The sequence below is a fragment of the Notolabrus celidotus genome, chromosome 11 (assembly GCF_009762535.1).
Source record: "Notolabrus celidotus isolate fNotCel1 chromosome 11, fNotCel1.pri, whole genome shotgun sequence".
Classification (NCBI taxonomy): domain Eukaryota; kingdom Metazoa; phylum Chordata; class Actinopteri; order Labriformes; family Labridae; genus Notolabrus; species Notolabrus celidotus.
In genome coordinates this window covers 31,833,443-31,847,363 of record NC_048282.1, presented here as the reverse complement: position 1 = coordinate 31,847,363, position 13,921 = coordinate 31,833,443, and the positions used below count along the sequence as shown (strand labels likewise).

General features: G+C 43.5%; 1 protein-coding gene across 3 annotated transcripts in view; it reads left to right on the top strand.

Moving 5' to 3' along the window:
• Positions 1–13,921, top strand: part of hspg2 (heparan sulfate proteoglycan 2) — a 131,708-nt gene that overhangs the window by 48,894 nt on the left and 68,893 nt on the right. For all 3 annotated transcript variants that reach the window (XM_034695487.1, XM_034695489.1, XM_034695488.1), the window contains exons 4-9: positions 9,621–9,730; positions 9,904–9,962; positions 10,230–10,402; positions 13,105–13,230; positions 13,379–13,576; positions 13,655–13,774. In XM_034695487.1, coding sequence (XP_034551378.1) covers positions 9,621–9,730; positions 9,904–9,962; positions 10,230–10,402; positions 13,105–13,230; positions 13,379–13,576; positions 13,655–13,774 — 786 coding nt within the window. The remainder of the gene's footprint in view (positions 1–9,620; positions 9,731–9,903; positions 9,963–10,229; positions 10,403–13,104; positions 13,231–13,378; positions 13,577–13,654; positions 13,775–13,921) is intronic.

Genomic DNA, 13,921 nt, shown 5'->3' with positions numbered 1-13,921 from the left:
CCCCTTCTCTCTGGCTCTCACTCCCTTTACTGACACAGATCACAACATATCTGCAGCCTTTGAAGTGGCGGATATTTCATTAGCTTTAATTAGTGTGGGTGACTGTTCCTGCGACCATAGATGGTTTGCGGTAGGGCAAAACTATGCCCATTGTTTCCTTGCTGCACTTTGTGGACAATATTCAGCTCGGCTCAGCTTATTTCCACCAAACACCCTAAATATGTTTATTTTTCTACCTCAGACTGTACTTTGAAATGAAGCAGGGATCAGGGTTAGGTTTTGTAGGGTTGCGTTAACCTTGTAAGAAGCATGAAATCATATCAGATGAGTCAGAAAATAAAGGAACACATGAACACACTGGAGGACATCTAATATTTTGTCTTCTTTGTCTTGGTATTTGGAAATATTTTTGTTGAGTGTCTGGAAACCCAGTCCATCAATGGGACAACAAAACATGGCGGATTTGAGTGCCAGTCTTTTGATTTACTAGTTTTGCTGCCAGTCTTTTACTTTGCAGCATTAAAGGTGCAGTGTGTAGTTTCTAGGGACATTTAGCAGTCCAGACAGTAGAAGGAAGTATAAGTGGAATACAATATAGTATGTTTAAATCAGTGTATAATCACCTGAATATGAAAAATGTTTGTTTTTAACATTGAATGAGCCTTTTATATCTATATAGGAGCGGGTCCCCTTCCACAAAGGTGGCCATCCTGCACTGACATGTTTCTACAGTAACACAGAATAGACAAAATAGCAACAGGGCGTGAGCAAGGGAGCTTTACAACTACAGTAGAATCCAACCATTAGATATAATAATAAGAATAATTCATATAATTTATATAGCGCTTTTCTAAGTACTCAAATTTGCTTTACACAAGGTAAAAAATAAAAATAAAACATATAAATAAAACAAAAGAGGGACAGAGGTGGGGCAGGGGGAGAGGTCATGTGTTGTATGCTTTTTGGAACAGGTAGATCTTGAGGTGGTTTTTGAATGATTGAAGTGAGTCTGAGTTGCGGATGTGTGGAGGGAGAGAGTTCCAGAGAGTCGGGGCAGCGATGGCAAAGGCTGTGTCCCCCTTGACTTGGTGATAGGGGACAGGAGGTTGGCATCTGATGTTCTGAGATATCTCTAAATATTCCCATTTCTTCACACTGTACCTTTAAGGTTAAATTCTCCTTGACTTTGGAAGTTTAAGAATACACCAGTGTTGCGTTGCCCGCCGCTCTTTGGCCTTGTTTTGTTTACCTGTTCCAGCTCGCTGTTTTGCATGTGCGGCTCTAAGTCACCATGGCTTCCTGCGCAAACAAGCAGAAAACGTAGCGCTATGACAAGCATCAAAAACACACTGCTGACCAGCATTTAGGCACGAGAACACTCCAATGCACAATATTTAGTGCTAGGAAGTAGGCCACTATGGCCGGTGGCGGTTCTTAGGAGGGGCCAACAGGGGCCAGTGCCCCAGTAAAACAGAACCTGGACCCCCCCTGTGGCCCCCCCTCCACACCAAAATAATATTGCACAATAAAAAAAGCTTCATTATCTTGCCGATGTTCCAGGCCACATGCGTGTGGCACTTGGTTCCAGTCCCTTAGAGCACTAAGGGACTCATGTTGAGTGTAAACAGCCAAACAGCTGCTGTCAGTCTGCATTTTGATATAGTACACAGTAGTATATATGTCTAGTATATAGGGATGCACTGATTCAGCCGGTCCTCGCCCTTCTCTGTCTCTTTTGTCAGGGTTGAATGTGTCCCTCTGACAACACCCTTGGCCCCAGCCTGGCCCCCCCAGTAAAATAGGTCTAGAACCACCACTGACTATGGCATAGGTACAGTGAATTACAGAGGTATAAAACATGCCAAAGCAAAGATATGAGATGGTTCACCCCTCAACTCAGTGCCAGAAAACACTTGATGTACCAACTACACCAAATTCATGGTTCTAGCTTCTGACAGGTTGGTAGTATCTCAACAGATGGGTTGCAAAAAATAAAGTAAACTGACAGGACAGATTGAAGCTGTTCTCTGACTTTTGGAAGGTCTCTTACCAAACAAACTGCTCTGAAAAGGCTCCACTGTACTCCAACTGAAAACAAGACAGCTTGTTGGATACGCAGCTTCACCTTATTTACCTGCTCTTTACCAGACTGTCCCCTCAGGCATCAGCAATTACATTCACAATCTAAAAGCAAGACTTGACGCCAACTCTTCTAAAGACCTGCTCTGGCTACAGTCATGATGCAATGTAAGAGGAGCCGCGTCTGTTCTGTAGGTGCAGCTGTTTAACAGCTGGATGCAGCACCTTCTCTTGATTATGAAGGAGCTGTTGTTTACTGCTGTCTGTAAAGGTTTATGGAGTAGACTCTAACAGTCTGGATCAGAGTGTGAAAATGTGTCCTGTAGGCGCAGGGCTTGAGTAAATGGTAAGATTACAGCATGCGTCAAATCTAGAAATTGCACAAGGGGTCCCTGTCTTTGAACCCAACAATGCTCTGAAGTCTCCTCAGTTGACATTTCAGGGCATGCCCACGTAGTCGCTGCGCCTCGAGGTTATGGAAGATTAAATGAGTCACCATAAAAACAGAACATGGTCATTGTTGCCTGTGCCAGTTCAGAGGACTTCACTTTTGGCCAAAAAACAGTTATTATGGTGTTTAGTTCTTTCCATTTAGGAGGGAAAACAGGAAGCTGCTCCTCCCTGCGCCGCTGCTAAGCCCAAGGGTGGACAGCAGAAATGTGAGGAGCCGTGGGCGGAATGTGTGTTTGGTTTTTAGGATATCCTCTTTGTTCTGTTGGACTGAAGAGGAGTCCTTTCAGAAGAGTTGCCCTCTGACCTCCTCTCCTTGACACCGTCATGCAAGCAGACTTCCTTATCTGCAGACAGACACTGTTTGGACTCATTAGTTGACAAAACCAGAGGACCCATTGTTCTATTGACCGCAACTCTAACCGTGTGCATGGTAATGATTGGTGGGACTGATAATGAAGCTGAACAGGAAGTGATGTAGCATCTGGTAAAGTTGTAATGACAAGTTTTCTTCCATTTCCTGCTGTTAACCTGAAAACTTTCCCCACATGTGAACAGATGTATCCTCCTTGAACTGAACACTTTATGACTTGTTCTTATTTTCTGTTTCTGTGAAGACGCCTCTTATGGCGGCTCTCTTTCTGATTGTCACTTTCTATTTTCTCTCCTCGCTTCCAATCGTTTCCTCTCTAACATTCCTGAAACTTTAACCTCTCTGCACCTGCCTGGCTAACTTGATCCTCCTCCCCTGGTCCTTGTGTCGCTTTTCTTGTTCGATCCTTGACCTTTTGGCTCCTGTTTGTGCCCTGTTGACCTTTGCGTCACATCTCTTCCCCCTCCTCTGTCTCTTGCTTTTTGCTCCTCCCCCATTATTGCTCGCCATAGCGCATACGTGGGACTCTTCATATCTGGGGAACATTCAGAGCCCCGTTGAACCAGTCTACAGTAAGTCCTCAAGCACTTCTTTCCTTCTTGTGCTGCTGCTGCAGTTTCTCTCTCCTCTCTTGTCTTTGGCACACTATCCAGTCACCTGCTCCGCTCAGTTATGCACTCTCATTTCCAAACACACTCTCAGATAACATTCCAAGGAAGACTCAGCTTGGGCATGCAGCGTTTGAGTCCAGCAAGTCTGTTTTTCCAAGTGTCTTGCAGGCGTCTCCCAGTGTTTTGTGATGCCAGGGGAAAATGATGGGGTTGTTCCATGGAGTAATGCTGCAGATAATCTCACTGGAGTGAAAACACTGGCGTTTCCAGCTAAAATAAAGATGCATTGGAATGACAGTCAGTGCGACTGCTCGTCTCTGAGGACTGCCAGCACTTGCACAAACGTGTTCAACAGTTTAATTTGAACAGTATGTGTTGTAATATTAACCTCATGCAGATCGCTCTTCTCAGTGATACAAACCAGCTGTCCTACAGATTACATGAGGGTAAAAAATAGAGTTTCCTGACACAGATCCCACGTCAGAAATGCCTCTAATGCCACGGAAATAGCAGAAGTTTGTTGCCAATTGTGCCAGACTGTGCACTGATCTGACACGGTAGTCTTTTGGCTTTCAGAGAAATCAATTAGTCTCACTAGGAATCTATTCGCATCCACTACTTTAGAACAATATTCTGCAAAGCAAGCTGCAACCATAGATTATTATTGATCCTATTGGCAACTACCCTTTAAGGGACCAAAGAAGAATGGTCTTTATGTAAATTACCAAGTGACCTTGGGGTGCTGTTGGCCTAGCGGTATAAGTATGAACCCCATTTAAAGAGGATAAAGTCCTTGTAGAAGTAGTCGCTGGTTCTACTCCTGGCTTCAACCATATGCTGCATGCCATCCCCGCTCAGAACACAAGTTAAGAGTCTTACACAGGACTTCCACCAGATCCGTGTCCAGTCCGTGTCCGGTCTGTCTCCGATCCGCTGCAGTCTGCCAGAGCAGGAATGCCGTACTGCTGGAGTAATGTGACCAAGGTTTTCCCGCGGTAATTACTGAATCAAGGATTATCTTCCTCCTCTCTGTTTTGGTGCCCGACTTCCTGTCCCGCTCCATCTGGTCTGTTGAGATTGATGCGTCGTGCTCCAGCATCTGGCAAAAATAGAAGTCTTGCGTATCCGACATGCCGGATCAGAGATGCATCCGGAATGCAACGGAGTGGATCCACTGGGAGTTAACTCATTGACTAGAATAGCAACTTATCATATCCGGTGCTGTGACGGATCGGAGACGGAGCGGAGACAAAGCGGACATGGATCTGGTGGACTTTGGCCGTTGGATGGTGCAGTGCAAGTGAAATGTTTAAATATGCATGTGTTGATACTTTCAAAGCGTGGAAGTGTTTAGATTTCTTTGCGACTTAATGCTTCTGAGATTATCTCGTAAGCAGTTCTTTCAGTAGTGTGGTGTAGGTCTTCATCTTATAAATATTTGTGTATTCGTTTGTGTAAGTTCAGGTATAAGGATTGATATCAGGATGGACAAACTGGTATTGAAACACCTTTTCTAATAGTCTGCGTTCATACACGATATTGGCTCATGATGGTACCATTGCAAAGCGTGGGAGAGCACATCAGATCAAGCTTAATTGTAAAGCTATGAAGTTCCCCAGAGGGCAATAAGTGGACTTGGAGACAGAGTAGTTTGGCCGAGCACCAGCAGAAGGGTTAAGTAGCAGGGGTCCTGTCTACAAGAGTTAAGCTGATACAGGGGCAGCTGGTATATGAATATATTAAACCCAGGAAGAGGGGGAGATTGAGAAAGAGATGGATATGAGTGAGAGGAAGAAGATGAAGAAGAAGAGAAGTCTGTGGAAGTGAAAAAAACTGTTATTGAATATTTTTTCATGGGATATTTGAGGCAGTGTGGTTTGGGCCTTGCTGTTATGGATTCTGGCTCTCCCCCTCTTGTAATGGCCCGGGTGGTGCCAGGCTGATGTCGTGGGCGCTGCCTTGGGGGTTGAAGGTCAAGCCCAATGCGGCTTGGCTTTAAAGGCCAGGCTGGGCTCACAGCTCAATCAAGTCTTTGTCTTCTTTACAGGCCTCTATGTGTTCAGAGGGGGCCCTTTGCACAAAGCCGGCACAGTTCTTCTGAACAGCTTTAACAGCTAAAGAAGTTTTCAAAATTAAAGTTTGGAATGCTCCTTTTTTTTTTTCATCCCATTCGTCATATCTGCGCTCTTTGACAGTACCATCTGTCTTGGTTGTAGCTGTGCTGGACAAGGGGGATTTCCCCCTGCTTGAAACAGTGAGCGACGCAGGGCAGAATGAGTCTTGAAGTGAAAGAGAGGCTCGTTAGCAGCAGGGTCCAACCCGGCGCTCTAATCAAAGGATCTCAGACAGCGGCGGCACAACACTATCGCCAAAGCGGCAAATTCAGAGAAAGCCGCGGCTATGAGCTGCTGTTGACCCGGTGGTGAGAACCCACTCAAGTGATTAGATTATATGCGGGTCAAATGAAGCGCTTTGATGACTAACTTTGAAGTTGCCTGTCTTATGGATCCACATTCAGGCTTAACAATTATTGCTACAAGCCTCACAGTAACAGCCTGAAAAGAAGCACTCCGGCACCCTGCCAGGCCATGCTGAAGCATGCAGTTCTGCTCTTACATGTTCTCCTCACTGTGTGTTTTCATAGGCAGCACTCAGTTTACTTTGTCTTAAATGAGGCTTTTGCTCACCAGGAACGGGATGTCTTGTAGTGCCAGTGCTGTGTGGAAGAAAAGAGAAGGTTTAGAGAGGCCAGCTGTTTACCAGCCAAAGCTCAGGCAGTGGAGCGTAAGGCAGTAAGTTTCCCCACGGGCCTTTAACACAGAGAACACACAGCCTGAGTGTGAGTCACAAAATCTTTAACTTTTAATTAAGTAGCTTCTGGCAAAGTGATAGATGTCTGCTGTCAGTGTCCACATGTTTGAAGATGTGTAATTATCAAAGGAGAGGGGAAAGGGAGGACATGATACACACAAAGAGAGTGTTAGTGCTTTCTCTGCACACTGTCTGTTTCTGTGTGTGTGTGTTGTGAAGATTCATTGTTTTGCATATATTTGGCCGTGCATGTTTGTAACCAGGGGCTCAGCAGATGCCTTTTTATAACATGGCTCTTTGCTTTTGGCATAGCAAGTAGCATCTGACTGCAAGAAACAGTACAAATATTGACTTCCTCCCTAAACCCACACTGCCAGTCTGAAATCAGAGGCTGGCAGGCCAGTCCTAACAAAGTGTTGGCAGGAGTGTGAGAACGGGGCACCCTGCGGGCCTGAGCTATTTTAAGTTTCATGGGCTAAGCCTATGACATTGGAATTATAATAATACAGCTGACATTTTGGTAGATAATGAACTGCTCGTATAGCTCATGAAGATGTTTTATATTGTGGTTAAGTATAGAAGATGAACTTGTTTACAAAGTCTATCCATAAGTGGGATGGGTAGAGTTGATTTCTTGATTTAATCTGCTCAAACACAACTTTAGAAGCAGTTGATCCTTTAAAATGCTGAGCTTTGGATTTGTGGAATAGACACTGGCACTGATACAAAAGAAGATTAGAGCAATAGAAAGTATAAGTAGCACAAATAATGCGTAGAGATTTCAATTATTTTTAAATGTGCTCTTAAATCAATACAGTCACGTTTGAGCAGCTGGTCCCTTGAAGGTGCAGAACACATTTCAAGGCTGTAAGAAGTCTATCTTAATTTTTGTCTAACATGAACCTATATGATAACTCCTATAATGTAAACTCAAAAATGCAAAAAGCATACACCAATGATAAATGCAGCTTGCAAGCTTGTGTAATTTTATCCACCTATTTAAAGGATATAGTATTGTGCACATGTTTTGCAATGCTTTTGAAAATACTGATACGAAACTAACAGGATTTTTTTTACTAAACCTTTGCAATATTTGTGCTTATGTATGCAGAAAACAAAGCTAGTGGGATTCAAAACTGTCATCATGTATTTTATCCTGAAAATGCTGACTAACCATTATTACCTACAATCAGCACCTGTGATGATGTAACGGCAGGAGTGATTTGCACAAACATGCATGCAAAACCACTCCTTAAGGATTCAGCTTCCTCCTACACTATCGTCGTTTTTTTGTTGTTGTGTGTGTTACAGAGTCAAGATATCAAAGCTAGAGTCAAATACGCCAACTGCTCTGCTGCTGGCTGCAGAAAAACAACTTGAATGTCTATACTCTGTTCCAGCACTGGAGGACCAAATAAAGTGGTTCCTTTTTATTTTTTACAACATGCTGGCAACAGTTGGTGCTAGTTTGTTTGTTTGTGCCAACCCCTTCACCTCAGACTGCTTCATCAACGAAGGCCAACCACATAAAGTTACATACAAGAGTTGACAGAACTCCAATTTTAACGTACCAATCAGAGACTTGTTGTCACCAAGGCTGCAAAGCTTCAACGCTTGCCTCCTTGCGATTGGGATAACTCTGGATTATATGAGTAGTGTCCTAGCACCAGTTCTTCTGGAGCGCTCGCCATGTTTGTTTTGGTGTTTTTCCACCCTCTGCATCTTTATGCGTCCGACTGAACCTTCCCAACTTAGAAACCAATCAGGGCAGCACCTTATTATCATTGCATCCCATCCACTCAGATCAGTGCATGGTCAGTGAGGTTAGAAACTTCATCATTGTGATGTTAGAAATCTTGCACAAAAGACAATTTGAACATGTTGTAAACAGCTTAAACCTTTAAAACTCAGCTGATAATGGTCACCTCCAGTTTTGGCTCAAAATGCATCATAATGCTCTTTAATAAAGATTTTTTTAAAGAAGCAATAGAGCCTTCTGAGCACCTTTGCATAGTTAAATTGGTGCAAAATCTGAGCTCAGTTAACGTGGAAACATCCCTTTTTATTATTAAAGCTTAAACCATCTTGACAATAGCCACCATGTTGGTAGATGGTGTTTTTTGGTTATTGGTTCTTGGTATCAGCTTAATAAAAACACATTTTGCATATTAAGTTGCTTACCAATATACCGTATAAGTAGTTTAGAAATGCATCATGGGAAATCGAATGTATCCTTATTGTTTGAATGCCCTGCGGTATAAGTGCTAGAAAGAAGGGAAGAAGAAGTTATTTTAAAGGTCAGGCTGATTAGAGGGCAGGGCGAGGCACAGAGTAGCAATTTTCTTTGTTGAGAAGTTAACTCAAGGACACTTTAGCAGACACACAGTAAATTTAAAACCAACCAGCTGCTTGTAAAGTTTTGGAAGTAAATCATTCGACCCATGTATCTAATGACCAGTCAGTCTGTAGACCGCTGGTAACCCCTGCTGCAACTGCCTGCATGCCTGATGTGTTTGACTTGGTACATTCAGAGGGAATGTTGAGCTCCCCCTCCACAGCCGTTCACAGAGGATTTTCATCTTCCTCTGCAGCAGCTGGCACAGTATCGCTGCTGACTCAAACTCCCACTTACCTTCCAGCTTTATGATATCATCAGCGTTGAATCAGGAGATCTGCTCCAAACTTGTGGCCCTGCTACCTTTGGCTGGCGTCCATGCACTGAGTACTGGAGTGTTTGAATCGATTGAGTTTCAGACAGTGTACTCAGTTCTGTCTCTGAAACAAAGGAGCTTTATCAGCAGCCGTCTGCCTCTGTTTCTGAGCGTGTTAGGTACGTGTCTAAAGATCTATGACCAACAGAGAGACACGCAAGAAAGGGCATGCCTCGATGCTGTGATTTCACAGTTATATTTGAGCATCAGGGTCGAGAGCGTGCCTGTGTCAGCGTGTGCCTCTTGTTAGGGCAGATGTGTTGTGTAAGGCTGCAGTGGTCGGTTTTAGCACAGACTATAGACCACAATTGAGATATGGAAATAGACGCCATAATTTGTATGTGGCTCTTTTTTGAAGCCACAGTAATGCCCTTTTTTGAAACATTTAACCAGAGGCTTTCCTTAGGGAAATAATTCCCAAGCAGTTTACTGTATCACATTGACTTAAATAAACTTAACAGCTTGAATCTGGCTTTTAATACCCTCACCCAGCAACAGAAGGACATTAATGCTGAGCCTGTGGCCGTTTTCTATTATTGTGCGGTTCAGCTGACTGACACTTTCCTCCTCTTTCTGTGTTCCAAGTTTATTACAGAGCTCTCGTCAACTTCACCGACTCCCTGGTCTACGGCCCTGAGCTTGAGGACATCTTCTCTCCAGCTTTTAATGAGATCTCTGAAGCAGTGGTGGACACGGTAGTCTCTTTTTTTTATAGCCGTCATGTACAGTACACCAGCTAAAGTTACCATATAAGGTTCAGGCATGTTTTTACGGCTTTGATTTAAGTATGTCTGACTTTATGCCTGATAGAAATGCCCCAGCTTGTTTATTTCAACTTTAACTAAGTTTTTTTGTTTCCCCTCCACAGCTGGAGTCGGAGTACAACAGGATTCAAGGTGTCCAGACAGTCAGCGTGGTCCTCATTAAGTAAGAACACCAATCCTTAAATCACTCCTGTGACATCCAGAGTGGATACCCTGCAGCTGTGTGCTGCCTGGGTGTCTGACTTTGGCACAGGTGATATTTATTTTCCCTTTTTCCAAACGGCACAAGGCCTGTGGTTAGTAATTAATCAGCAGTGAGTAATCCCTCTGAAGGACATCCAGCGTTACCCCCAAAGAGCTATAACCATCCGTAGTGCTCTTCACAGTTCACACAACTTTGGAGTCTTACACAGCATGTCTTCCTCTGCAGGAAGATGATAAGAGAGGATGGCGTGGATGTATTTGTGGAGTTGGACGTGGGTTCGGACTACAACAGCAACGATGACCAGATCCGCAGCGTGCTGTACAACGTGGTGAAGGAAGGAGCCATCGCTTCCTATGTCACATCAGTTCAGGGCTTTCAGTTCAGACGGCTTGGGGAAGGTAAGACATCAACAAAGAAGGGGCACTTCTTGACAAGGCCATTAAGTCACCACATTAGCACATCAGCCAGTTTTCTCTAGTATCGCACTCAGTATAGGAGGATGAACTGCAGCTACAAAGCTGTGCTACAGATTTTAAGTTGTAAATCATTTTAAAACAGAGAATCTGACTAATCTTCTTAATTCCAGGGCTTCATGAAAGATTGGCAATCGTTGGGACATAATTTTTGATAACCCATCAGCCATAGTTGACTGCAGATGATTTTAGCAGTCTTAACAATTCCTTGCTAACATTACTATTTGATAGTGTTACATCAAGTGTTTGATAAACAGTCTAAATGTCTTTCTTCTAGGCTTCAATAAATGTGCCTGAATAGTGAACTGATATTTAAGATGCACTGCAAAGGTGCAACTTCCTAGCTAGAGGTCATGTTAGCGTACGTTTAGCTAGCAATTGGTTGGTGTAATGCTTACCTAAGGTGTTGGTAGCTTATGATAAAAGAATACTTTTAAAATCATTCAGACAACTAAGACTTTACAGCTAATGTTAGCATCTAACCAGTCCAAATGACATTGTTTTAAGCTAGCTAGCTAACATAGTTTTCTAAGATTTACAGCCTTTGCTATCAAATCTTGTAACTCTATCAAAGAGTAGCCTACTGGTTGTCATATACGTTATTTTACATTAAAATGTGGCCTAATGGGGTGCTGGTGGCCTAGCGGTCGAAGCGCCCCTCATACAGAGGCTATAGTCCTCATTGCAGAGGTTGCTGGTTCGACTCCCGACCGCTACAATGTATTGCTTGTCTTCCCCCCCCTCTACTCCCCACATTTCCTGTCTCTCTTCAGCTGTCCTATCATAAAGGCAAAAGCCCAAAAAATATAACTTTAAAAAGTGGCCTAATGTCCCTAGGTTCACTTTCCTTTGTCTGTAAACTATAGCTGTTTGTCAGACCCCCTACATTTATAGCTAAGTACCTTGATCTTTCCACCCTTAGCATCAGATCAAATTGCCCCCCATGTGAATTTGGTGAATGACAGTGAAAAGAACTTGCTGTATGTTTACAGCAAACAAAGGTCAACCCTAGTGGGAGGTAGAGTCTTTAACGTTTCCCTCTGGTTTCTAGCTCAACCTCTACCTCCAGTGGAGCCTATAGCAGCGCCAGGTTTGTACGCCATGCCGGCTGCATGGTGACTGAGCCGACTGTACTGTAGTACCCGTAGTGCCTTTTAGAAAGAACAGTCGAGCATTTTGTTTGTTTGAATCTGAAATCGTCGGACGATGACCTTTACTCTGCCATGTACAAGCAACGGTCATGTGGCCTGAAGAATGTTTTGCATGGAAGCACCAAAGTAAAGTCGAAGTCGAGGAGTGTGCACTATCAAGTCCAGTGCCGCAAATGGATTAAAAAGGACTTCTGCATGGCATGTGATTGAGGAGGAATGCTGCTCACTGAGATCACACAAACACTAGTTATCTACACAGGCATGGCAACTGATAGGAAAGATATTGATAACTCTATCATCTTTACACAGATGATAAGGCTTCCCTCGATCAATCTGATAATCAAGTCTGTCTATTGTCTGCATGTCTGTGTTTTTCTTGTCTTTGTTTTGTTAAGTTTAGTTTAATATAAGCTTCAAATCTTTCAAATCTAGTCTGTTCTTTGTGTATAGCTTGTCTTTTGGGTCTTAGGGTTGTAGTCCAGCCATTTGACAAGTCTATCAAGTTTGAGCTGTATGACTAATCTAGGCCTAGATCAGTCAATCTTATATCTTACATCTTATGTAGTCTGTGGTGTTTAGTCAAGATATCTAATCTGGGTTTAGGCCAGGCATACACTGTGCGCTTACTTGATTTTTGAGTAGAACCAATGATTTGGGAGTCGAGACATATGTTAACGCAATTGGGCCTCGTGTAGGGGGGGCATGAAGACCAATCCTGACTGGGCATATGAATTTCTGCAATGTCAGAAATTTTGACAATCTCAATTTTTACAATCCCAAAGTCTAAGCCTTGTTAAGTCTAGCATTTTACAGCATAGCTTAGTCTTAATCTAGTTCCTGTTTCTAATCCAGCCTTTGTGAGTGGACTAGGAATTAGAATCATATCTAGTCCCTGAGTTTAGTCTATGTGTTTAATCTACTCCTTTTTTCTATTCTAGGCTTTGTGTCTGGTTTATCTTGTCTATGTTTCACTACTTTGTGGTCCTTGTCCATGTGTCTAATCCAGTTTTTGTGTGTTGTCTAGTCTGTCGTGTCAAGTGGGTTGTCTAATCCAGTTATCTTGTCTCGTCTCAGTTGTGTATTGAATCTAGTCTTCTTGGTCTGTGTGTCTAAATGTCTACATGTGTGTATATAATAAGGTTATTGGTTGTCCAGTTGACTGATTTCAGATGTGTCTCACCTCAGCGTGTTGTTGTCCGGTTCGTCTATCTACGTATCACTACGTCAGTTTATGTTAGCGTACGTCCTGATTGGTTTCACACACGATGTAAACATATGTTTCAAAATATGAATTACTATCCTTGATTTCCTCGAGTACATTGGAGCACACCTCATGATCTTGTTGTTCTCCACCTCACTTTTGTTACAGTTGTGTTGTGATGTGTCATTAGTGTAGTGTATTGACTGTACTGCAGTGTTAGCATGCATGTCTTTGATCCATCATCCCCTCCTTCGATCCCTCTGCATCTTTTGTAGTAACCCCCGGCATCAGACCATGCATGCCAGATGAGCACAGGTGCGGGGATGGGACTTGTATCCTGATGGAATACCTGTGTGACAACAGACCCGACTGCAGAGACATGAGTGATGAGATCAATTGTGGTGAGTGGCTTCAGCTAGACTGACCGGCAGCTTGTAACGTGTTTGGCTTTGGCATGGGCTACTGGCTGTATGTGATGTACAGTATATCTATTAAGGATCCAAGTAACCACTCATGCATGAGCTAAGGTTAATAAGAGGTTTTTTTTAGACAAACGGCCAGGCCCTCCAGTCTTCACTACCCCTCCCACAACAACAACCACCATCAAGAAGCCCCCACGGCCACCAAGCCCACCTGGCCCCTGCAGAGTGGATCAAGCCACATGCCAGAGTGGCGAATGCATCCCTCGAGACTACATCTGTGATGGAGAAAAAGACTGCTCTGATGGAAGCGATGAGTTCAGATGCGGTATGTGTTGCAGCCCTTGTATTTGTGCATGCTCTCAGACAACAGCACACACTTGAAACATCCTCTATCCCTTCGCAGGTACACCTTCTCCCTGTGAACCCAACGAGTTCAAGTGCAAAAACGGTCGCTGTGCCCTTAAGCTTTGGCGCTGCGATGGAGACAACGACTGTGAGGATAACTCTGATGAAACCGACTGCCGTAAGTCTCTGTTTCATTAGTGAGTCATTAAAGGTCTGATTTAAAGGGATAGGCCATCATTTAAGGGATTAAGTGTCTTTGCTTTCCTGCAAGGGGCTTGATGAATAGATCAATACTATTCTTGAATCCCCATAAAATTCAAATTTA